The sequence below is a fragment of the Mytilus edulis genome, chromosome 12 (assembly GCF_963676685.1).
Source record: "Mytilus edulis chromosome 12, xbMytEdul2.2, whole genome shotgun sequence".
Lineage (NCBI taxonomy): Eukaryota > Metazoa > Mollusca > Bivalvia > Mytilida > Mytilidae > Mytilus > Mytilus edulis.
The window spans coordinates 44749097-44773888 of NC_092355.1; the positions used below are offsets into that span (position 1 = coordinate 44749097).

General features: G+C 30.7%; 1 protein-coding gene across 8 annotated transcripts; it reads right to left on the reverse strand.

Annotated features, from left to right (window-relative positions):
• Positions 1-969: 969 nt before the first annotated feature.
• On the reverse strand, positions 970-20511 carry LOC139498564 (transcription factor GATA-4-like). 8 transcript variants are annotated; one of them, XM_071286998.1, is made up of 7 exons: positions 20133-20511; positions 15156-16028; positions 6769-6941; positions 6402-6509; positions 3894-4019; positions 3147-3249; positions 970-2395 (listed from the first exon to the last, which is right to left on the reverse strand). In XM_071286998.1, exons 2-7 carry the CDS (start codon positions 15892-15894, stop codon positions 2088-2090), a joined length of 1557 nt encoding a protein of 518 aa, XP_071143099.1. In that variant the 5' UTR covers positions 15895-16028; positions 20133-20511; the 3' UTR covers positions 970-2087. The 8 variants fall into 8 exon arrangements, with proteins under 8 accessions (XP_071143099.1, XP_071143103.1, XP_071143101.1 ...); XM_071287002.1 differs by lacking the exon at positions 6769-6941 and adding an exon at positions 6992-7053 and having other exon boundaries at positions 20133-20308; XM_071287000.1 differs by having other exon boundaries at positions 6420-6509; positions 20133-20269.
• Between the last annotated feature and the right edge of the window lie 4281 nt (positions 20512-24792).

Genomic DNA, 24792 nt, shown 5'->3' on the forward strand with positions numbered 1-24792 from the left:
AGACCATATGATAAGGCAACTGGAGAGTGGGGTCGCGTCAAGTTATCAGAAAATCGCTTCTTTGTGCTGTATCTGCTTCATCGTGTTGTAGGAAATATCACAAACGAACAAATCTCAATATTGTCTGAAACATACGGAACTGACCTAGCATGTAATTTTGACGAATTCAATTGGGAGGTCAGTGGCGGATCCAGAGGGGGGGTTCCGGGGGTCCGCACCCCCCCTTTATTTTGGCCGATCAATGCATTTGAATCGGGACATATGTTTTGCACCCCCCCTGCACCCCCTTTGCCCTGGGCTAGCACCCCCCCTTTCGAAAATTCCTGCATCCGCCACTGGAGGTCGCTCGATGTCGAACACGTACGCTGGTTTATAACATCTCGCGAGTGCTACCATGCCATGATGGTCCCGAGATCTATCAGTCACGGTACTATGTATGTAACTGAAAACAAATGTACGATCAACAATGTACAACGAAAGTTACATAAAATTACTGCATATTCATCGGGATTTCAGTGTGAATGTTGACAAAGTAATAGAAAAGTTTGTTTCTGCACAGACCCGAAGAGCAGATTTTGGACAATTTTGAGTAAATTCTGTATCACAAATATGTGTTGTTTATGTATTACTATATTCAGAAGATTTATTAATAGTTTTACATTCTTAAATTTTTATCTACATATAGCTCCTCTTTAAACCGTCCTATGACCGAAAACCGAAAAAAAAAATTTTGCTGCATAATAGGGCTCCGCTCGGCACTAGTTGCTTCCACATCGTTTCTTTCTAGCTACGCCCCTGTTCAACCTTAAAATTGGGGAAACAATGATCGATCTCAAATATTTCAGAGAGAATAACATAAGTTCATGCAAGAAAATGTACATATATGGAGATATGGAATCGAAGAGAATAAAACTGCAGCTTCAGAAGAAAGGGTATGGCAGTTAATATACAGAGAAACGAAAACAGATATTCATTTTCAATATTTTTATTTTTTTTAGAAAATATTTATCTCAATAATTGTTTTGTTTTGATAACAAACATTATCATCATCTCTATACTGTACATAACAATTTAAAAATATCTATATATAAACTATGCAAGTCACATGAATATTTAAAAAAAAATGTAATCATATGACAAATCTTAAATCATGTGTCATGAAACGTTATATATAGAAGCAAGAAACAGTCTACATTGATTCAGTTGTCCATCGTTTAAATTCTTGAACAAAATAAAATTGTTAGTAACCTGTTATCCTCTTTTTAGCAGCATTCAAAATCAATCCTTAAAAATACTCTTAAAAATGACATTAATAGTATCTTTTTAGTTAAGCTAATGTACAGTATAATAACCTGCAAAAAGAAAAATAGCACTGGCGAAATTATTTACACTAGGACAAAAGCATAAATAAGAAATAATATAAAAAGTAACGTTCTATGCATTATCTACACAGTATAGCTAGTATGTATTTGACAATACTTCAACATTTCAAATTATAACCAATATTACAGCAGAGCTCAACTAGCAATGTATTCTTGAGAAAAGGTAAAGGGAAACTATGCTTTGATAAAAATCTGTCACGTGTTTTAACATATATTCTGGCAAGAAACTAAGGTGACCGCATGACTAGATCAAACATAAAAGGCAAGATACAAGTTTGGCACAATATTTTCTCAAATTAGCTGGCAGCGTTAACATTTGTTATACATGTATGAATCATAAGATGCAATGCAGTTCTTTTGGTATCATATTAAATTTAATAGAAATTAATCTACTAAAATATATATACATATACATTTATGTATCTATTTAATGCAATAATGCAAAAATATATATAAATATCACAAGTCAATTTGGAATTGAATTAATACACGAAAAACATGAAACCAGGTTTGATACACAACTGGTTATCATTGTCCACAAATACACTGATATGTCATTGTTACTAGATTTCTGATGAACACACGTGATGAGTTAAACCTGTTAATTATCCTGAGGTAGGAATATACATAATATCTCATTTCTTTCGTATGATCTCGTTTTTTTCTCGTCGATTTGTGAGTAAAATGCTGTTACTCTACTGTTCTTCAGTTAGCACCAACAGTTACAGTACTTAATCCTGACGGTGATTCCGAATGATATGTTTGACCATGTGATTCCATGACGTCATGTTCTATTTTTACTGGGACGGCTCTTGGTGGAGATGGCGATGGATAATGGACATTATTCAGTGGACTCGATAAACCAGACGTATGGTCGGAAGAAAGGGATGTGATTGGATTGTTGTGTGCTAGCATTTCAATAGTATTTCCGTTCATGGTAGGCGTGCCAACTGGTGTCACGTGGGAACTTTGATTTCCGGTCATTTGTGGTGAATGAGGTGAAGTTTTCACATCTGAAAAAGCAAAAATAAATTTATGAATACAATGAGCATAACATTCAAGATTTTGACTAATTTTGTATTCCATTTGTATTACATATAAATGTACTTTAAAACAGGAATATTTAGTGGATGTTATTGAACAAACTTAAAAAATTAAAAATTAAACTGTTCATTAGGAAACAACGCTATTTGTTTGTTCTTCACATTCATTTTTCTAATGTTTAAATTTATAGTAAAAGGAAATAGATTTTTGAAAATGTACGTTTTAACCTTAAATTATATATGTAAAAGGTAAACACATTAACACATAAATGTAGCATTAAAAGACTTCAGTAATATCACCACCTTTAAAAAATGTGTTTCTTACAACTTATACAAGGCACCTTTAACATATACATTCAACGTTTTTAAAAATGTTACATCATTTCAAGTATAAAATATAAAAATATCTCATACTGTATGGCGAACTTGGAAGATATCGTTTATTAAAATGGAAAGAATATGAAATTTATAAAGTTTATAAATTTGTTGCGCTTTTCAAGATTAAGCTTTATCAGAAACGCCCTGTTGCAAAAACTTAAAACAGCAAGGATGTTTTTTTAACTAAACGTAATAACAGCTGTTTGATCAAAAGAGCCTAACAAATTTTCAAGTCCATCCTAGGTCAGCTGTGCCTGAGGGAGTTTAAAACCTAAGGATTTATTTTTACCAATTTTTGAATTTCTCAATAACAAAAAATAACGGAGAACATGACTGATCTTACCTTGATCAGACTTGCCTTGGTTTGTTTTATTCTTGCCTAAATTCTTTGGTTTCCTCTTTCGTGTCTGAATGCCATCTTTCTTCATTGCTAACGGTCTGTTTACCTGTAAACAATAGTATATTTTTAATTTAAAACTTTGAAACCAAAACCGGTAAAAATAAAAGTGAATTCAAGCTGAATTTTTTTTTTGGTGTTTTTTTTTCGTTTATTACTTTATTTATCGTTCGTAAAAAAATACGAATTTTGCTTAAAATGTGCGTAACATTTGAGTTTGGTCATATATATATAAGACTGCAATGTTCATATTTAAATTTTAAAAAAAGCCACAATGTTGAAAGTCTTTCTGTTATACATATAACACAGAAGTTACATTGAAATCTGATTATTATGGTATGAGATTGTTTTATTGTGTTGCGTTTACTTCACTTGGTCTGCATATGGTCGGTTGTTGGTAGTAAAATTGGTCTGTTGTGCTGTCCAATATGTTTGTGGCTCTTGTTATCATTTATGTACAAAGAGATTGTCACTACATAATATGGAAAATTTATTCTCAGATGTTACTGTACTGATTATGGCAAACAAGCATTCCTTTTAGTATGTCTTCTAAAAATGGGTAGAGTATGCATTGTTTGTATTAAAATGAGTTATAAAATGATTTTTAGATAGATTGTTTTCCTTTTTAGACTAATAAGTTATAACACATTGAAGCGACCTTAAATCAAACAAAGGGGAAATACAAGCACTTACCCCATGAAGTTTATAATAGAGTCCGCATGCGTTGCAAACTGGTTCCCCTTCGTTGTTTCTCCTCCATAAAGTAGTTGTTGATGTATGACAATTAGCACAAGACAAACCAACTCGTCTAGAAGCACTCTGAAATAGAAAGAACAATACATGTATTTTTTTTTAATTGAAGATTGGATTATTTGGGAACATAACAAATATAAATCTATATGTTTAACTTTGATTCGTCAACATACTTTATGACTATATAGACAAGCCAATTAAATAACGATGACCGTCTTGTGTTTATTATAAACAACCAGACTTATGCTGACTTTGCCGGAATTTTTAAATGGTTAATGGGGTTTCAAATAATTTCAAATTATAATTACATTATTATTATTATTTATATCCTACTCGTTGCAAACCGTTTTGGATTTCAAATTTATCGCCATTCCTGAAATATGATTACTTACACGACTTTTTTTCTACTTAGTTTGACTTCATACATATATGCATTTATAAACTAATTTAAGATACAGAAGAAACTGAAGGTGAGTTTCGGGTGTAATAATTATTTTAAATGAACTAATAAAAATACGAATGAAACCGTTCACTGGTGTAATTACCTATCAGAAGTAACTTGATATAAAGCAAGGTAATTGTAGTTTACGAGTCTTGATTTGTTTTTATTCTGCAGCTAAGAACATAAGAAACGTACCGTAAAATTGAAATAAATTAGATTTCCGCCGGTGCATACATGTAAATGTTGCCGAGTGTAGATAGCGATCTTAAATCCAGATACTGTATCAAAATTTATCAAAATACCTCTCCACGTTATCAACTGAAATATCTTAAATTGCTTCTGATTTATTGATAAAAAATTCGAAGACCACCTCGAAACCCTAGTTATAAAGAGGAAATTTGGGAACCAGTTCTTATCGGTGATTATCGGTGTTGAGCGATACCGAGCTTTCGTTACAACAGGGACGCAGCTGATGATCTAAAAAGCACGCGACGAAATGTGTATCGCAGCATTGCATAAAATGTTCACTTTATCTTTCAGAAGATAAAAATCAAGTTTATAATCTTGTGTTTTCGATTGCTTCAATTGGTTTCAGTTTTAGAGAGCATGAATTGACAAGAGCCATCTTGTTTCTCAATGACAACAAAATACTTAAATACCTATAAATGTGATGTAAGAAAAATATCATCTTGCGTTTTCAAGTTTACAATCATATTGTGTGGTATTTTCAAATATAAATAAAAAGAAACGCTGATTTCATCGATACAAAGGTCCATGAACGTATTCAACTCATTCTTTTCTAAAAAATATAATTGTCCTTTGTCGCTGTATTTTATGTCGATTTTTGATCGACGAGGGGTATATTACATAAAAAAAATGTTATATAAGTCGACATAGGCACTCATACCACATCGTCTTATTACTATGTTCATTTTTTTTTTCACTCTTAAAAATAGCAATATAAATATTTCCGGAACAAGGATAAAGTTGGAAGTAATGGATTTGTGATTTATCATTAGTTGACCGGCTGTTTAGTAAAACTTAAAAAAAGAATCACGTGCCACTTCTTACTCAAAGACCAAATGGATGCAAAAAAGAACATGGCACGCGCTGCCTCTTGACATAATATGAAAACATGAAAATGATTTCTTTCAATGTGGTGAGAACGTCTGCTGCTGTTTTATCAAGATCACGTCAACGTTTTGATAACATATGCTTATTTGTTGATAAAAAATTAAACATTTGATGAAATTTAGTCATCACATTGGCTGTAACGAATGATATGGAAAATTTGTAAATTTTTCGGAGGAAGCAATTGTGACATGTTTATTCTTTTAAGATTAAAGTAACAGGTTCCCTATTTCATTGTCAAGCGATTTATAAAACTATGTTCCGGCTTCCAAACGCTATAGATCTTTGACACATAATTTGAATAGCGACAAGATGAAATTTAAATAAGCAAATGCTTTATGCCAACCACACACAGAGCATACACTCTGGTTTATTTTAAAGCTAACACGTGTATACATACTCACGAAGACGGACGAAGCAAGCAAATGTTTCCTTAAAAAAGTAAATTACTTTAAAAGCATTTTTCGAGAAATGATTTGGGACAATAGAATATAAATACTCAAATATATTAAATATATTAGAGTATTTGTAGGATAAAAGTATATTTTCAACTTTTGTCAAGGACCAGAAGTCAAATGGGATACGTGTGATTCGAATGATATACTAAATAGTAAAAATGTATAATGATAAAACATTAATATTTTAAGTGTTATAACATAAAATAAAACATTAAATATTTTCAAAAATAAAACTTTCTCAAGATGAAAATGAGCATTATGCAAGGCAGGGTAGCAATATATTTTGAATAAGATATATACTGAATATGCAAAAGATTATATTTTATAATAAGTTTTAGCCATTCTTGCGCTTGCATAAATTAATCTATTTTCATCTTTAGTACTTGTGTTAGTTTTATAAATGTAATATCAACATACTCTAGATTTTCCCAGTACCTTTCCGCCTGTTGTCCAAGGACCAAATGCTTGAAGAGCATCGCCAGTCTGATATTGGGGTGCGTTCGAATAGGCATCACCGAAATCACCCTATAAGTAGTAATAAATACCAACGTAAGATTAAATCAAATGCATACAGAATTTTAGTATAGGAACAACATAATGTATTAGTTAAAACACAGAACTTAACTAAACACCAAAGCCCCATTGTATTTCTTAACCTCTCAGACGTACGGGTATATACTCAAGATGAATTTAGAAAAATGTATGCAAACGCTACCATCTACATGTAACACAACATATAATTGGTTAATTAGCTACATGTTAATTTGAATACAAAGAAACTAACCAATCGCCTTTGAGGCTTTATGAGGGGGCGATTTATTCCATTCATCTTATGATATAATCCACAGGCGTTACATAGGTAATGACCGGTACCATCTCGGCGCCATAATGGGGTAGAGATTGCTCCACAGTTGACACATTCCCGCCCCTCCAAGTCCGCGAAGTAGTCTTGATTATCTGTTAGAAAGAAAATAAACTTTGTTGAAAAATATCAAACTTATACTTACATAAGTTAAGGAGCCGAATTCGGGTGCATAAACCATTCCGGGAAATCCTTTGCTGTGGTGATCTACGAAGAAAAATTATATTTCAGAATATTTATATAAAACTTGATTGTGATTGTCAATTAGGTGCGCTAAAAATTCATTGTGATTGCCAATTCGGTGCAACTGAAAATTCATTGTGATTGCCAATTTGGTGTAACTAAAAAGGTAACATTCATTGCCAATAATTATTAATATTTAGCTAGGATTTCTAGAATGGTTTGCCCTATAGACATAATTCAGGCAAAAATAACATAATAAAATATTTTCATCATAACTAAATTAATACATATATATAGTACCGTAAATAATCTTAAAATGGATATGTATAGAAACTTCCACTGAATTGTTAAAATAAATCAAGGATGTACATACATCCTTATTTAACTTCAACACAACATTATTACTTATATCAGAATTAACAGGTTTCATATTTTGGTGCTACACATCATAGTGGTATGGTATTCATCAATGTCATTTTCATGCAAAAACTATGAAATTTAGCAGTACACAGCTCCTTTGTACTATTTTTTTCTTATTGAGATTTATTGCCTTGTTCCTGGTTTTAACCTAAAATTGACGGTTCTATTGCATTTTCTCATACTATGGTTATTAATCAATTAAACATTTTCACAACCTTTAACACTTTGAGGTGTTCATAATTCATTTGTCAGTAATAACAAGCGTTTTCGTGATCTTGAATTAGTTACGAAACTAAATTAACTGGTGGCGCCGTCTTACGAAGAAGGTGGATATACGGGTGTAAATCACCAGAGAATCGTGACGGTTCTATTTGAATAATAAATATCTTTTTCATTTCACAATTATTTTGTCTGAACATTTCCTCCCCAAAACTCTAGGCTTTTTACAGTAATTGTGCAACTGAAGCACGATTTGAAAATATTTGAATCATAATTTATACCTTAAAAAGAGAGTATGTTTGGAGTCAACCGGAAAATTATTCAGGACTGGTGTATAAAAGAAATGGTATTCCTCATGCACGAACCTGGCATTTGGGGGGAAATGAACAAATTAAAGTATATTCATTGTTACCAACATTGTAAGAAATTTGAAAGAAATCTTCGTTTATTATACTTTAAAGTTATATTAATAAGAAATTTCATGAGTTGTAAAATAACAAACTGCTGTAGTATCCTAAGTGGTTTTAGAGTCAGTTTATTATAATGGAAAATGAAAAGCAACAAGACGACTATATCTAAATGATTTAAAATTAATGTTATCGTTCTTTTCAACAAGGGGGATAGGGCACTTTCGGTAATTTATCATTTTTATCCCAAGTTTTATCAAGAAACACGCCGTCTTGGTTTGATTATCAATTCTTGATGAGCTTTTTAAAAACTAAAGTAAAATGTTTTTCAATTATCTTGCATCAACTCATTTCATCAAGATGTTTAGATAGGGCCGAATTTGATTCAACAGAATATGTGTCACTCGGTACCGAATGACAGCACGCGCGTTTTAACGTCTGCTTTAACTTCACGTGCTGTTTGCTGTATAAAAAATTAAGTATCTTTTCTCGCCATGATACTTCTTGTAAATGTTTTACAGCCATTAATTCTAAAACGCATCTTAGATTGTCAATAGATACGAATTTATCAGATTGTAACTTTTTTAAGCCAGAAGAGTATTTTCTAAGTGAGTTCATTCATCTTCACAGAAACTCGGGTTGGTTGACAAAAGAAGTCAATAACCAAAGCATACACAGTAATAAAGATACTTAAAGTCAAGAAGTGTACTACGGACTACATGTATAATGTGCGGTAACACTTCCGGCGTTTTGCATATTTAAGGAAATGAAGGACCGTTAACATACAAGACAAGTATATAGCCACTTTACATTCGGCAGAAGAGAAATAGAAAATTTCGAACTTGAATTATGGAAAAATCGCTTTATTGCTACGGACCAAAATACATGAACTAAATCTGTTATATTTCTATGCTTTTCATTGATACTCTATTTCTCAGACGAAAGTTTTGATGTCATGGTTTTTTTTTTGAAGAACAAACAAAATAAAATTTTTCAAGTTTAAGTAAATTGACACAGTATATAATAAACAGCAGTTCTGGGTTGTACTTTCATTGAAAACACAAAAAACATTCTTGTATACTATTATGTCTTGGAAGATAAAAAATTACAAAATAGTTTATATAACAAAATAGACATTAAAATACAAAACAATCTTAAAATTGTAAACACCAAAATTGACACTTAAAACTATGTTTTAAACTACACGAAGAGAGTAGAGTATTTTGTATACAACCCTATCGTAAAATTGTACAAGGGGCACTCGATTCAATTGTGGGTTATACCAGAAATTATAAAATCTTATATGTAATGTCAAACAGTATTTACACAACGAAATATTCCTACTTCATAATACTCGGGGGGTCACATATATTTACACACGGATTCATAAATCTAAAGGTTTTCTCTTAGGTCAATACAATTAATATTGAAAATATACAGTGTTCGAAATTGACTTCAACGTTGATTTCAAAAGCCCTGTTTTCAGTTAATCGTTTAATCCATTCGGAAACATTTTAAGACATAATTTATCCTTTCGAGTAGACATTTACTTATGGTTATCTGACCTTTCGACGCCATAGAGAAGAGGGTCCCATTCTTCAATTGTAAAATTTTGTATTCGATATCTCAATTTAAATTGATATGTATTTATTTCACAATTCATTTCCATACTTTTAGATAAGCATGGATTAAACTGACATTTGTCTCGTAGGTGAAGAATTTTGAAGTCAGTGGCTTGCTTAACAGCAAACATTGAGTCGGTGGCGAGGTAAACGAGAGGAAATGCTGTGTAGCGACGCTTTTCACAATCTGCATGGGAACTTTTTGCTTTTCATGAATGGAAAATGTCTTTGAAAATAACAAAATATCCTATCTCTTTTGTTCCGTTTGATTTTGACTGGGTAGATCAGTATTAAATGACATATAAAGTGCATGTACTGTGTAAAAACTTTGCTCACTAGACATACACAAATATGTGGTTCTGCGTATAGGTAGCCGCAAGGACTAATGGTCAAGTGAAGACACACTTGAAGAAGTCTCTCAGATGAAAGTCATACATGTTATAGGCAAAAGATATAATTAAAGAAATCTCAAACGAAAGCGCAGTAATATATTTGCACTTTTCTGTGCAAAATTAAAAAAGAAATATGTATGTTTACGTCAGTGACATTGAATCATAAAATCGCTTCACTGTCGAAAAAACATCATTAACAATATACTTGTACTGGATCACATAAGGTAAAAAAAGTTTCATTTTGAGAGATTTTATTTCTATATAAAAAAAAAAGAAAGATTCTGCAGTTGGTACACATTTACTTTAAAACAATTACAGGTTATAATCGTATAATGTAAAATAAATTTAACATTTTTCAAATTCCATAAGCCTTTAAACAATATTCAGTGACTTTCCCAAGTTTCAAAGAATTTATTAATTCTTATGGACAAGACACAGTAAACTATCATTGTGCCACTTTTGTTTATTTTCACAAGCATTTTAAGTATAAATCGTGACAGGTCGGAGCAGGTGTTCAATGTTTTATACAGATCGCCGTATTTTGGCTTCAGTTTGCATTGTTTGACAACATTCAAGGAACTTAAGACATTTTATCTATGTAACCTTATGTCGAAATAGTGAAGATGATAATAGCCAGACCTGAAACAATTTAACGTTACATCAAACCAGATACTACTTTTATGTTTCTATTACACTTATGCAACTGACCATCTTTAACGTTGTAATCATGGGAAAAAAGGCAAACGCCGACAAATTAAATAGGAGAAATAAAAAAAAATAAGGTTTTTATTATTATGCAATTTTTGTGTTAACCGTAACTTAAGTTTTCCAGTTTTTTGTGTTTATTTGTATTTTACCTCATAATGATAGCATATATCTAAATCTAAAGGAAGCATTTTTTTCTCAATAATAAACGGACTTTTGCCTTCGGCTGTTGTTTGCTCTATGGTCGGGTGGTTGTCGCTTTGACATATTCACCATTTCCTTTCTCAATTTTATTTTAATAACGAAATTTAATTTAGCAATATACATGTATACCAATAAACAAGACACAAATCTTGTTTGAATATAGGTCCTGAAAATTAGTATAATATATCATGGAAAATCATAATAACGAGGTGAAATTTATGTTTCTTTGAGCGTTTGATTGCTAATTTGTACAACTGCAAACATCATAAACAACGTATTAAAACTGTTTATTTATTTCCAATATGTACGGAAGGGAATTGAAGATCTCCATGGAATTTAATGGCGTCTAAGTTCTCACGGTTAAAAATTAAATGGGTTTTCAACCTGTACAATCAATTTAGAATATATTCGTACAGGTATATTTATACATTGATATATATAGCACGAAGCTATGAATTTGACGTGAATTCGTGGTGCTACATTTTGTATTAGCTATCAACCAAATTAATTGAAACGAGAATATTTTTCAAAACTAATGTCTCTTTATTGTTTCTGGAATTTTGATTAAAATTACCAAGTAGCTTTCATCTAAACAAAATTAAATATTGTGATTTCTCTTTGCTTTATCCATTACATATAGAAATGTATCTTACTGCAAACTTTAATAGGTCATTTTTTTCCATTTTCGTAAGCGAAAATGCTGAGCTAGTCTATATGTAATTTTTGTCAATTTTCATAAATTAATTTTTATTTATTTTTAATTGCTTTTCTGCATTTACACTTCATTATGCAAAACAAGTTGCAGTTATGAAATGATTTTACTAAAACATAAATTATTTTTCAGTGGAAATAAATCGGCCCTGTTTTTATCAATCTTATTTACCCGTGTCACTTACATTATGACATATTCTAGTATGACTTAACAGGGTTTCATTATTGAAACACAATTTATTTTCGTCGATACTCTACAAAGAAATTACTTCCAGGCAACAACTGTTAATTTGTATAAAGGTTTTGGTCTTGTTACTTTTCAAATTGCACATGATTTTCATTTTCGTGTGTTTACTTTAAGTTGTAAATATACTGCTTCAATACGGCAAGATCTGGTAACCGAGGAATTTGTCGTTAATCTCCCTCAGTGGACAAACAAAGGCCAGGTCGTCAATAGGCTTGGCAAATAGCAACAAATAGTCATTTCTTATCTATGGTCAAGGCACAGATTTTACTGATAATAATAAACTGGATTTGAAAATCTTAAAATCTTGAAATTTCCTCAAAATATGACCCTGTAGTTTTTTATTTGGATAATTTTAAGTATCTCTTCTTATCTTAGACAATTGTGATAAACTGATTACATGGATTTAGATAAAAACAATTTAGTCAAATCTTCATATTTCATATGTATTTCGGTGTATTGTTCAACTTTTTTGATAAATTTCCTACCACATACCACTGAATATTTCTTTAAACATTATTTAGATGAAATATTACTTTTGGAAACTTTGTAGCTTCATGCTAGCAATCACAAATCATAAAAACAAAACTACTGGTTCAGCATTGATAGTAAAAATAAAATTTTCGATAAAAAAAAAAAAAAACGTTGAATGCAAACGACATGAGCCTACGAAGTCTTATATTATAGGATAATCCATAGCCGTGACCACATTATAATGAGGAACTATAGAGAACCAAATTTCTGGCAAAACGACTATTTGTTGAAGACGAAAATGTAAGCAAGTGGCAACTTTCGCACAATTATATTTTTCCATCGCATAGTTTGTTAAAACATCTATAATACAATATTTTTTTTTAAAACGCAGATGACAATGCAAAGATGATTTTTCTGATCAATCCAGTAATGCAAAATTTCAACTTAAATCAATCAATGAATATTTCGAATATATATAGTAAGAGAAAATAGTACTATTATTTATAATTATTTTTTCTTAAAAGGACGAAAAATTATTTCGTTTATAAAAGAATAATGAGAATATCACGGCAGTTTTATTAATTTGTCAGTTCTTCACATTATGTGTATGTCTCAAAAAAATATACTGAAACATATATTAAAATGAAACCCGGCACTGTTTAAAAGTATGCGTGCACTTTTAACAGTAAATTAAGAGCAACCGACCTTTTAGACAACAAACTACATAGTGTACAAACAAATGTTTAAAGTAGTCTTTATTAAGTAATATACTTGTAGCTTTGAACATTTACAATTTCCTGAAGTAGGAACTCCCAAATAAACTAAAAACAAAACTCAAAGCCGGATAAATCGATCCGGAACATGAACATGAATGAAACAAACTTTAACATATTTGACATATTTCTGTTACCCTCATTACTTGTTATTTTGTTAAGACGGAGCACACCTTTATCAGAAAATTGCTTATGACACTAAGATTAACCTTGCACCTATGAATGATCCGAGATTTGTCAATTTATTTCATACAAATTCCTCAACTATTAGCGTTATATTGTAATAATATAGATAACAATTTTTGTATTATACATAATTTCAAAGTAAATTCGAATACTGAAGTATAAATTGATTTGGGAGGGCACTTTCATTGTTTCGCTTATAGTTTACGCAACGATTTTCATATACATATATGGATAGATAAGTACAAATAATTCCTGTGTAAATTTCAAAATATTTATGATATGAATAAATTTGGCATGACAAGTATTAACTTTTACAATCAAAAGTTATTATATTATGAAACAGCAATATCGGCAGCAATATGTGTATATTATTTTAAACCTGTAAGAAGTCAACGAATTTTATATTTAAACTTAAATTGAACATTTTGTTATAAGTACTTAACTGTTGAAACTAAATATTTTTATTATATTCTTTTATTTTAAAAGTATTTGGAAGGAAGTTTTTTTCCAAGGATTTATAAAAAGTAAAGCTATATCAAGACTGTGTCCATAGTACACGGATGCCCCACTCGCACTGTCATTTTCCATGTTCAGTGGACCGTGAAATTGGGGACAAAACTTTAATTTGGCATTAAAATTATAAAGATTATATCATGGGGAACATGTGTACTAAGTTTCAAGTTGATTGGACTTCAATTTCATCAAAAACTACCTTGACCAAAAACTTTAACCTGAAGCAGAACGGACGAACGGACGCACAGCCAGACAGACGGACGGACGGACGGACAGACGAACGGACGTACAGACTAGAAAACATAATGCCCCTCTACTATTGTAGGTTGGGCAAAAAAAATCCTTGTTTCTTCTTATTAATTAACTACAAAAATGTTATAAATAAATATCCAAAATAACTGTTTATGTGTCAAAAATGACAATTTAAATTTTGGTACATTGAAATGACAAGAGAAATTGTATATATATATTTGGAAAGTATTATGTAACCAATGATTTGTAATCATAGTTTACTATACAAATCCTTGATGTTACTCAACAAAGAAAAATGTAAATTTACAAACAAAAGATACTCCATACTTAAATTATTGCAGATCAAATTTCAAATATGACTTTCGTTATCTTTACTAAACACTTATCTCTGCATATACTCATAATTACGTGTTTAGAGTAATTAACTACAATAAAAAGGCAATGAATTTTCATACACGTCGTGTTATCTTGCTAATGAAACTAAAAGGTCTCAAGTTTGCATCATAGACACGACATCGTGGCTGTAAAACTGGTCATAATTGGCTAAGCTTGGTGAATGTTTTATATCAACTGTTACATAGACATCTCGTAGCCCTTCTTGACATCTACAGAATGTCGCACTCGACTTCAGATATTTCCAATATGTGAATAAAACTGTCTTACAGTCGTGAAATGATATGTTCCGTGTAAATACCCAATATAAATATTTCAAGATTGCATTTCAAAAATTTCGATTTCAGTCTCAAAAATGTTCTATACTAAAATGATACTTTCAATGAGAAAAAAATATGCTTTAAAATGTACCCTTTATACTTTTTTTTCTTTTGGGCATTTATGTAAACAACGGCCAAACATTTAATTATAAATTTGCGGTAAAAGCAGGAACATATTTTGACGAGGTTATACTAGAAAATTAAAGCTATCCTATCAATAACTGACGAATCTACAAAATGTATAAGACAAAACAATATTTTGGAATACATTGAACTGAAAATAAAACTCACCAGGGCCTGACCGCCGTAAACCTTGTTGCAGGGCCATGTTGTAATTCCATGAGAACTCTGGTGTCATATATGGAGGATACGGGCTGATACCACTTGGACGCAAAGCGGAATTAAAACTAGAGTCTGTTCTGGCTGATGGTGGCGAGTTTGGTGATGGGGCGAATGCAAATCTAGGTGATACGGATGGATGAGTGTTAGGAGTACTGTAAGTAGCATCTGACTGCATTGGCCACATGGAAGGAGTGTTTGGAGATGACACAGTTTGTCCGGATCCGTTACCGACATACTGCATTGGAAGCACTGGTCTTGTTGTTGGCACATAAACTGGACTGGCACCTGCATGCATAAAACTGTTAGCACCTGGTGCATCAGCGTAACCACCGGCTGAGGGAATTGACATCGATTGCATCGTGTTATGAAACATTGTATTTGGCGGTGAGAGTTTTGAGTTGTCTGAGTCACTTGAATGCGAGTCTCGTTCTGAGTCGTGAGCACGAGTTATACTAACTGGATGGTCTAGATGGTTAAAGAAAGTTTCCACTTCTTCGTTTGGCAAAAGTGGACTGTTTTCCTGGAAATTAAGCATACCCCGCGCATAGGCTGCGGGTTGTGAGTTGTTTACTGGTGGACTATGTTGCTGTTGATGATGATTACCTGAATGGTCGTCAAACGGTTCTTCTTTCACTTGAGTCGAATAAGACTGCGGCGCACTAATCCACAATGGTTCCGTATGTGCCATGAAACTCCATTCGGTTCATACGTTGTGAAATGTGAACACAGGAAAATGAAGAAAATGTCAAACGTCGTTTACTATGATATATTCTCTAAGTGTGGGCGACGACAGGTGGAAAATTGCTGTATCTGATGTTCAACCTGCGGATTAAAACGATAAGCTTGAAAGAATTTTACAAATTATTGACAAGCAGATATCAGCTGGCTGTCTTTTGAAAAAAATTCTTCCTGTTCAATTTTGCTTCTGATCATATGAAAACAATGTTGGATAAAACCGAAGATTCAGTCTTTTAATCTTGTAAAACCGCTTGGTTTTTTAAGAATTGATAAAAAAAAAATGACTTCTTAAAATGAAAAAAGTAATTCCTTTGAAAATGATAACATGATAATAAAGAAGTGTGAATGGAAATTTTGGATGTTTTGTAAGATTAACATATGACTGCTATTCTGGTTTAATAATCACTTTTCAAATTAAACTTCTAACTAACCTTAATTTTAGTCCACATTGTAGTCGAAATTTTCCCTATTTTGTTATAAGGTCTAAGTTTCCAAAATACTTAATATTTCCCAATGTTTAGAATACAAATGCAATGGACATCAACATTAAATACACAAAAGGGTCTTAGTATGCTACAAAATGACATATTAACACATTACCCTCATATCTGATGCATTACGTATTTGTTTTGAACTTTAGAATACATTTTAGATAATACGGGCACTTTGTTTACTTGCATTATTGAAAATATTTTACATGTGTCATTTGAGAAAATTCGATCGAAGGATTGTGTATATTTGTCATTTAAAACAAATGTTATGTAGTTCCGTCTTTCCACGAATGAATGTACTACAAGACACTCGGCATGATCCAAATAGTTTTTATTAGATTATTAAGGTAAAGCGTTTTGAAAAATTAAATCATACTCTGCCGAGCCTTAAATATTTTGTCCCTTAAAATTTCTGTTAGTATAAGTATTGCGAATTATATTTTGGAAATAGTGGTATATATACTAATACAAATGAAATATTGCACATCCAACAATGAAATCGACCATTATAATGTTAAATAATAAGAAAACAAATAATATCAATTGTCGTGCGCATGGCAAAAGGTTCTCGAATAACATTAATTGGATTGCAGAACAAGACCAGACAAGACTATATTTGCATCAGCATAAAAATGAACAAGACGGTACCCGAGACGAAAAGTTGGAATATAAAATATATAAAAAAACCAACATTGTGTTTACTTTTAAACGGTCACCTTAAGTCACGGGTTTTACAATCTATGGTTAATGAATAATTAAATTGATAAAAATTTACGATCAAAATATATCAATTGTATCATTTTTATAATGTTAGAACAAAAGCATGGTTTCGGGACCATCTTAAACAACCATAAAAAGCCGACAGCCCAAACCACTATAATGCGTATACGTCTGTACAAGTATCTTTAAACCAAAGTAAGGACATATATTTTAGAATACTTGTCTTCATAGATTTTATTTATATTAAAATTCTTTCAATTCTACTTCTACAAAGATTGACCGTACTATTTAGTGTATGGTTAAAAATAGAATCCGCGACTGCAAAACCTTTCCCATCTACATGTAGCGTCATTTCTTCTTGTACATTAAAAAAATGTGATTACTATACCCTTAAATATCATTAATAAATGGTGGGGTTTTTTTGGTAGACGATTACTGCAACACCTATCTGAAACCGTCAATCTATAAAGAACCATTATTATTTATTCATCATTAATAATAGTAACCATTGTCGAACATGTATCGAAAAATAATAACAACTATTTATTGAAAGGCATATTTCATAATTTTGAAATAAATAGACTCAAAGTCTTTTCAATGATTTTGAATTAAAATTACGAAATAATTCACTACTACAGATTTCATATTTTTGAATGAATTGGTCCGAAATTCTTAATACAATCGTTTTTTTTTTTTTTTTTTTTTTTTAAATCTAAAGAGATTTGGTTTTCAAGGCAAACATAAACTAATATGTAATATTGCCATCTTAAAATATAAATAGCTTTTTCCAAAGTTTAAAAAGGGACAAAACTATTATTTAACAATACGAACATAATAATAAAAAAAAAAACACATTGAAACATTGAACAATATTTATTCCTGACTGTTTAAGATACTGGGACATTTATTTCCCATATTATTCTAATTTTCAGCAATAACATTAACCCGAATTATTCAGTTATTATATTCCGCTGTTCGATCGATTGATATCAAATTGATAAAAGTTATTGCAAGAAAAATCTAGCATGAAAATGAATCGGAACTGAAACCTATAGGAGTAAGACTATGAAATATAACGAGTCTTCATGAAAAAGTGAACCAAAACTGCTATATTTAAAGAAAAATCATTCTGTACAAAAGATAAAACCCTTAAATACAAATAAAACACCAATCAAACAATTCGAGCACCACATTCTCGTATTCTCTAAATGATATTCTTTAATGAACAAATGAGAAATAAGAAAATTAGCTTTAGATATATTAACATATTACATATTCATACCTTAAAGTCTTCGGTTATTTCTTATTTGTATTTTATCCGTAAAATGTTTACTTCTCAGTCTCTTATTTCATAATGAAAATTAACAAGACTAATAATTATGTATATTGGCTGGCCACTTCTAACATCAAAGATCATAGGAGTAATTATTATATAAACAAAATCCCTGCTGAGTCCTAACTGAAGCCATCACAATAGGCGTGATAATTCCTTTGATCCATGATTAACAGTTAATAGGTAAATAAACAAATTACTAATAATAATAATTATTAGCTAGTTTTAAGAGTTAAACAAAAGCTTTGTTTCGGTAAGTTGTTAAACAAAGGTTTATAAATAAATAAAAACAAATAGTTTGTGGCTTCTTCTTTAGGATTAGTATTTTTGAAGAAATGTTACAAATTTGAGTAAACTTGATTTATGCGGCAACCGTTTTATTTTAACATTTTTTTAAACCACCTGTTCATAATTTTACTTGATGTATACTTTTATCTAGAGTTTCAACTTACACTTGTAAAAGTAATGAAAATTACCAATTTATAATATGCTGTGCGAACCACTGATTTCGATGATTTATTTTATTATTTTTTTTATCATAAAAAAATTAAAAAGAAAGCACATGTTTTGGATCAATCAAGATCTAAAAGAAAGTATCAAAGTATATTTTTTAAAAAGATTTAATTGAATATTACTTTGGCACACCAGGTTTAAACATGATGAAAAAAAAACTATTTAGCAATATCAATGTTAAATAATTAGGTTTGACATCAAACCTTATATGTATAGAAATAACAATTTATAAATTTAGTGCGTTCGAATCTGCTCTACGCAGAACGGTTAAAATATCAAGACAAAGGATGTGCATTTAGTCGTTTCAGTTCCGATTCTTTTTAATATAAAAAGTCCAAAAGGGATAAAAAATATAGTAAAATCGGTATTACTTTGACATAACATGAGATAGTTGGACGCTGATATTTTCTTATTTTCAACGGAGATTTTTAGAGAATTAATTCATTAATTATGCCTGAAAACGAAGCACGGCTTCTGCGCTGATGTGATATAGGGTTTTTTTTTACCAAAAAAAAACAACAAAATACAGTGGATTTTTAAAAATTCATTCAAATCTCAGGAGTGTTCGATTACATTCTTAACATACAGTTTGTAGAATATTCAAATTATACATTATTACACCTGCGTCAGAAAAAAGGTAATAATTCATTTTTGACACTGATATTTGAAATAATAAACAATTTGAAATTCAGTTGTCATAGCTGATCACTCTGTGTCGAGAAACTATTGCATCCGTTTCAAATGAGGCATACCGTGCTATTCCTGACATTAGCAGATTTGTGGGTTTCTCAACTCAAGGACTATAGAACAAGTATTGGTTACCTGAAGTATTGGATGTGCGTTGGTCAACATTCATATGTAATTTCTTAATGAAATCCTAGTTTACATTCGTATTGTATTCCCAAACTTTAGTAATCAGAATATATTACACTCAAAGAACAAGTATTTCTCACTGACAAATACACATTAATGATGATATCTTCCAAAAATATTTCTACTCAAGTGATAATAAAGGTGATATGATAAGAAATTGGTTATAAAGATATTGGACCCGGGTTTTGTTCAAGCCTGCTCCGATACGGTACAAACTATCATAGATTAATAAAAGATAGAAGAAATCTTAAAACTTACCTTTTTATTCTATGTAGACTTCGGAATTAGTGTTTTGATGAAACTTTTGACTTTATCTCGAGAAAGTTTTCGTGGGTCAGTAATCAGAGGAAAAAAATCTATCCAATCCTCACTATCGCAGTTATAATGCCGATATCTCTAAAGTATACCTCATTTACGAGATGAATATAATGTTTATTTAGGTTTTGGCGAATGGACCATCGAGATAAGCTGAAGTGGGCGGTACCAGATACCACGTGATTACTTAGCTTATCTGGATACTAATATTCGTCAACAAAATAAAAACTCTCAAATTTAATTAATGTTATTTTTTCACAAATAATTAATATTAACTCAAAATTTGCAACTGTTCTTTAAAACTTGCCGACTATTTTCTGTTATCATGTAATCTACTGATAGAAGATAAAAACCAACTTATTTTTGATAAAATTTGCAGGCATCCTCTGATAAAATCTTAATGTTGTAGTTTTCTTCAACCGATGTTGCGTAAAATGTTCTGTTTTATTCAGAAATCGCTTTCTGGAAATATTTTCAACATAAGTTTAAGGAGCTTAGTATTAACCCCCTATCGTATCTTGCACAACTTGCACGCGTGCACGAGCGAATACAAGATAGTATCTTTTAAATATTAGGTTCTTATCGAAAATTCTCATGATAACTATTGTATGATAACATTTTGAGGGTTTTATTTCTTTTATCCATTTTAGATTTTTCATTGACATTTTATGAACACGAAGTTTGCAAATATTTTTTTTTAAGTTAGAAACGGTGATTTAGAAATCATCCTTGATTCATTTCAAAATTTTGACAAAAATTTCCTCAACTGCAATCAACTCAGATAAAACAAACTGAGATACACTCTAAAGTTATCTGGCTTTTCCAATCTTCAAGATGAAAAATATACGGAAATAGGAATTCCCGAGTTTGAAAAAGATTTATCAAAAGTGTCTTCAACGTTTTGTTTTCTGATAATGAATTTAAAAAAGTTATTTCAATCCATAAGTTTTAAAAAATCAGCCCAATAATTTCGTTTGGAAATCAATCCAGTGCAATACATTAAAACAAACAAGCCTGACAGTGCATGTAAACAAACGAAACAAAATGCAGCATGTACACGATTCAAGATTTAATTCATAACCGGACACATACAGGTGTACAAGAAGACAATATAATTAGTAACATAAGATAATTCATGTACGAGAACTCTTTAAGAATTGCATTTTATGTCTGGGATACTTAACTAAAAATAGAAGTTTGGATGGGTATAAGATATTTCCTCCTTCATAATTGAATACCAACGCCATTTATTTTTTTAAATTCAGAATACTCCCTATATTCAAAGTGATTAACTATACAATTTTAGAAATATTGGCTATCGGATATGTCACTATATAACAATTAATATTTACATGCATCCATGCAAGTTAACACGTTCAATTAATGTTTTTTGATAGAATTTGTCCAATTTTCAGGATATTATGAACCTTAATGATCATCTGATATTTCTAATGAGTTTTTTTTATGTGTTAATGATAATAATAATAATGACAAACTAAACTAAAAAGTAAATAACAACGTTTATAAGAGGTACGTCCAAAACTTCTCAGGACTCAGTTTAAAAATTATGAAAAACATGCATGTATTTTACCTTCAAATATTATATCAATGAATGGAGTTTCAAAATGTCTCTGGTTTTCTAAACAAACAAAATTAGATGTGGTCTTTTTTCATAAACTTTATACTTTCAAAATATAGAATACTTTAAATTTTGAATGAAAGATGTCACGATACGAATGGAATTAGGTAATTGTCATCAAAGCTCTAAAGTAGTTGTAAACCCGTCAAACTTTCATTAAATTTGGAATATACAATCCAATTCTGACCCATTATATATCTCTCATAAATAGACGGAACATGAAATTCTCTTGTGTTTATTTTTATTGTCTTGTTTGCAATATACAAACTCGTATATGACATTTTGTAGAAATTGTTTACAATTTTTGTAAAATATATTTCTACAAATAAACTTTTTATTTATTATCTATTAATTTTTTTTTTAATTTTTTTTTTTATATATTTTTTTTTATTCGTTTCTTTCTTTCTTTTCATGTCTTTATAGTTTATAGTTACAACAAGAGCGATGTGGTTTAATTGTCAATGAGACAGCTCTACGCAATAGACCAAATGACATAGAAATTAACAACTATATATATAGATCACCGTACGAACCTCAAGAATGAGCAAAAGACAAATATAAAAAAAAGTATATCTTTTCATGTTTGTACGTTAAATTTTTTTTTTTGTCAAGGACGTTAAACCAAAAACAATTATTCCACTTCTTTAAACAACTTATATGTTACCCCCTTAAAATATATACGGTCGTTCTTATTCTTATTGGTATTGGTATCAATAGTTGTCCGTACCAAGAAAGCTCGTCGCAGTTTGTTTTTCATCGGCGTAAATCGGTGACATGTTTACTACTGAAAGGGAAAATAACAAACAATATTGAAATTTACAACCATAGATTGAAATGACCATCAACATTATTAGCAATTATGAAGAGGGCACTATAAAGCCATAAATCCGATATGAGTTACCCATAGAAGTGAGGTTGTTAGGGGTATAGGAAATCTACATAAGTTATCCCTATCATGGTATATAAACAAAAATTATCGGGATTTTTAATATTATTTGATAAAGATAAATGGAAATTTGATCTTATTATTAATATTAACTGCGATAAAACGCAGACATAAATTATGTGTATCTTATTGCCTAATTTACACCTTTTTGTTTTTTTTTGTTGTTGATTTTAATACTGTAAATCGCACATACTATATCAAGGACACAAATGGCAAACCCGTTTAAAGCGATTTAGTTTTCATTCTTCAAACACAAACAATAAAAAAAAAATCAAGTATTTATTACTTGGAAATATGTCCTTTCTTTAAAAAAACGACTGGAAGCATCGTGGTCTGACTTGAGTATATGCCCCATCTGATGTGTATAACATGTGTGAAGTATTTTGTTCACGCATTCGCTGTAAAATTTATACAGATCACCCGAGCATGCCGAGACAAGATTTCAGAATGTTAGTGTGAAACGCACAATTGCCTCTCGGTTATGTAGAACTGTTATGCTATGATGCATTGGTATGATACAAATGTATCTGCATGTGTCATTGTATGAACGGCTCCACGGTTTCACTTTTTTTCAAAGTCGTAGTGTGAAATAATTTAACGGACTTGAGTATTAAAAGAGAGAAAAAAGAAAGATATAAGCACCTCAAAAAGAGGTAGGATCAATTTCCCTATGTATTTGCTTCCCTCACAAATCATAATTACCCAATTGAATTCGATTAATTCTGTACTGATGACCGATCTCTGTTTGGTACAAATGCACTCTGTCCTGTTTTACACAGCACCGCTGGTTGAACAGCGTGATAAATACAAAAATACAAAAACCAGTGTAATGAACAGTTAACTTAAAAAAATATTTCAAATATTCTGTTTTATAAATCAAGATAATTTTTTATAAGATTTTGCAAATATTCCAATGTAAGGTGAAGCTATAATGCGTCAATTTGGATCCGACCTGTGCTATAAATCTTGGACAGTAAAAAGACTTCTGCTGACGTTTTATAATTGATGGTGATATATTTATTAAGTGAAACAGGTGGAATGTTGATAAGGATTGGACGGTTTCTTGTAGCATTTTTATTCGCGATATGTTTTTGACACTGGATGTCGAATGAGCGCTTTTAATCAATCAATTTGCCCCCGCGAAGAAGTCGTGAAAACATCGCATTGCATCCATCAGCTAACTGTTTAGAGGTAATTTATAAACTTGTTGAAATATTACTGAGCCATAAAGAAAGAGATGTGATGCAGCCATTCTGATTTCAGAAATGTTATGCGTAACGGTCGATCAAAATTTTTATACAGCTAATACCAATATTTTTTATGTTTTATTTCAAAAAGGTTGAGAATAGTTTTCGATAAAATAATATGAAATCTATAATTTCAACATCCATCATAGACATTTTATATGAACGATTCATATTTTTTTGTTTATAATTTTTAAACTGACATATTATACTAAAAAGCAGAATGTATTAAAATACAAAAATATCAGGTAGATGAACAGGAGCAATTGTCGTATATAAAGGAATAAATATTAGAACCTGTACTTGCGCTAACAGTATAACAACTTTTTTGGTAAGGAGCGCAATTAATGCAAATGCCACGCTCCAGTGTTTGATAGTAGTAACGTTTATTTATATAATCAATTCTGTCTTCAATTGTATAAAATCAGAACCTTTAACCAAACTTCTCAAGCTTCCCCAAATGCATAACAAAAAAATAATTCATAAAGAAGGCAACAACCTTTCAAAACCACAAAATAATTATAGACATACGAAGGAAAACAAGTACAATGACAATAAATATTTTTTGTTTTATAATGTAATTTGAAGTAAACATGACTGTATTTCCAAGCATTCGTCAGTTAAAAAATATAAAGGAACAGGAGACATGACCAGTTCAATAACGAGGAAAAAATAACAAGCACTAACGACCGGTTTATTTTCTCTCATAGTAATTACATTTCACAACACAAAAACTGTTATCAATTTTCGGTTCTGGTTTTGGAATCAAATGTA

What these genes read in the sequence shown, in the direction of transcription:
- LOC139498564 (XM_071286998.1), bottom strand. Translation starts at nt 15,894, where the DNA reads ATGGCACATACGGAACCATTGTGGATTAGTGCGCCGCAGTCTTATTCG. An exon ending in TTTACGGCGGTCAGGCCCTG is followed by an intron (nt 6,942 to 15,155) that starts GTGAGTTTTATT and finishes TCTTTCTAACAG; the next exon opens with ATAATCAAGACTACTTCGCG. An exon ending in TCTATTATAAACTTCATGGG is followed by an intron (nt 3,250 to 3,893) that starts GTAAGTGCTTGT and finishes TATTGTTTACAG; the next exon opens with GTAAACAGACCGTTAGCAAT.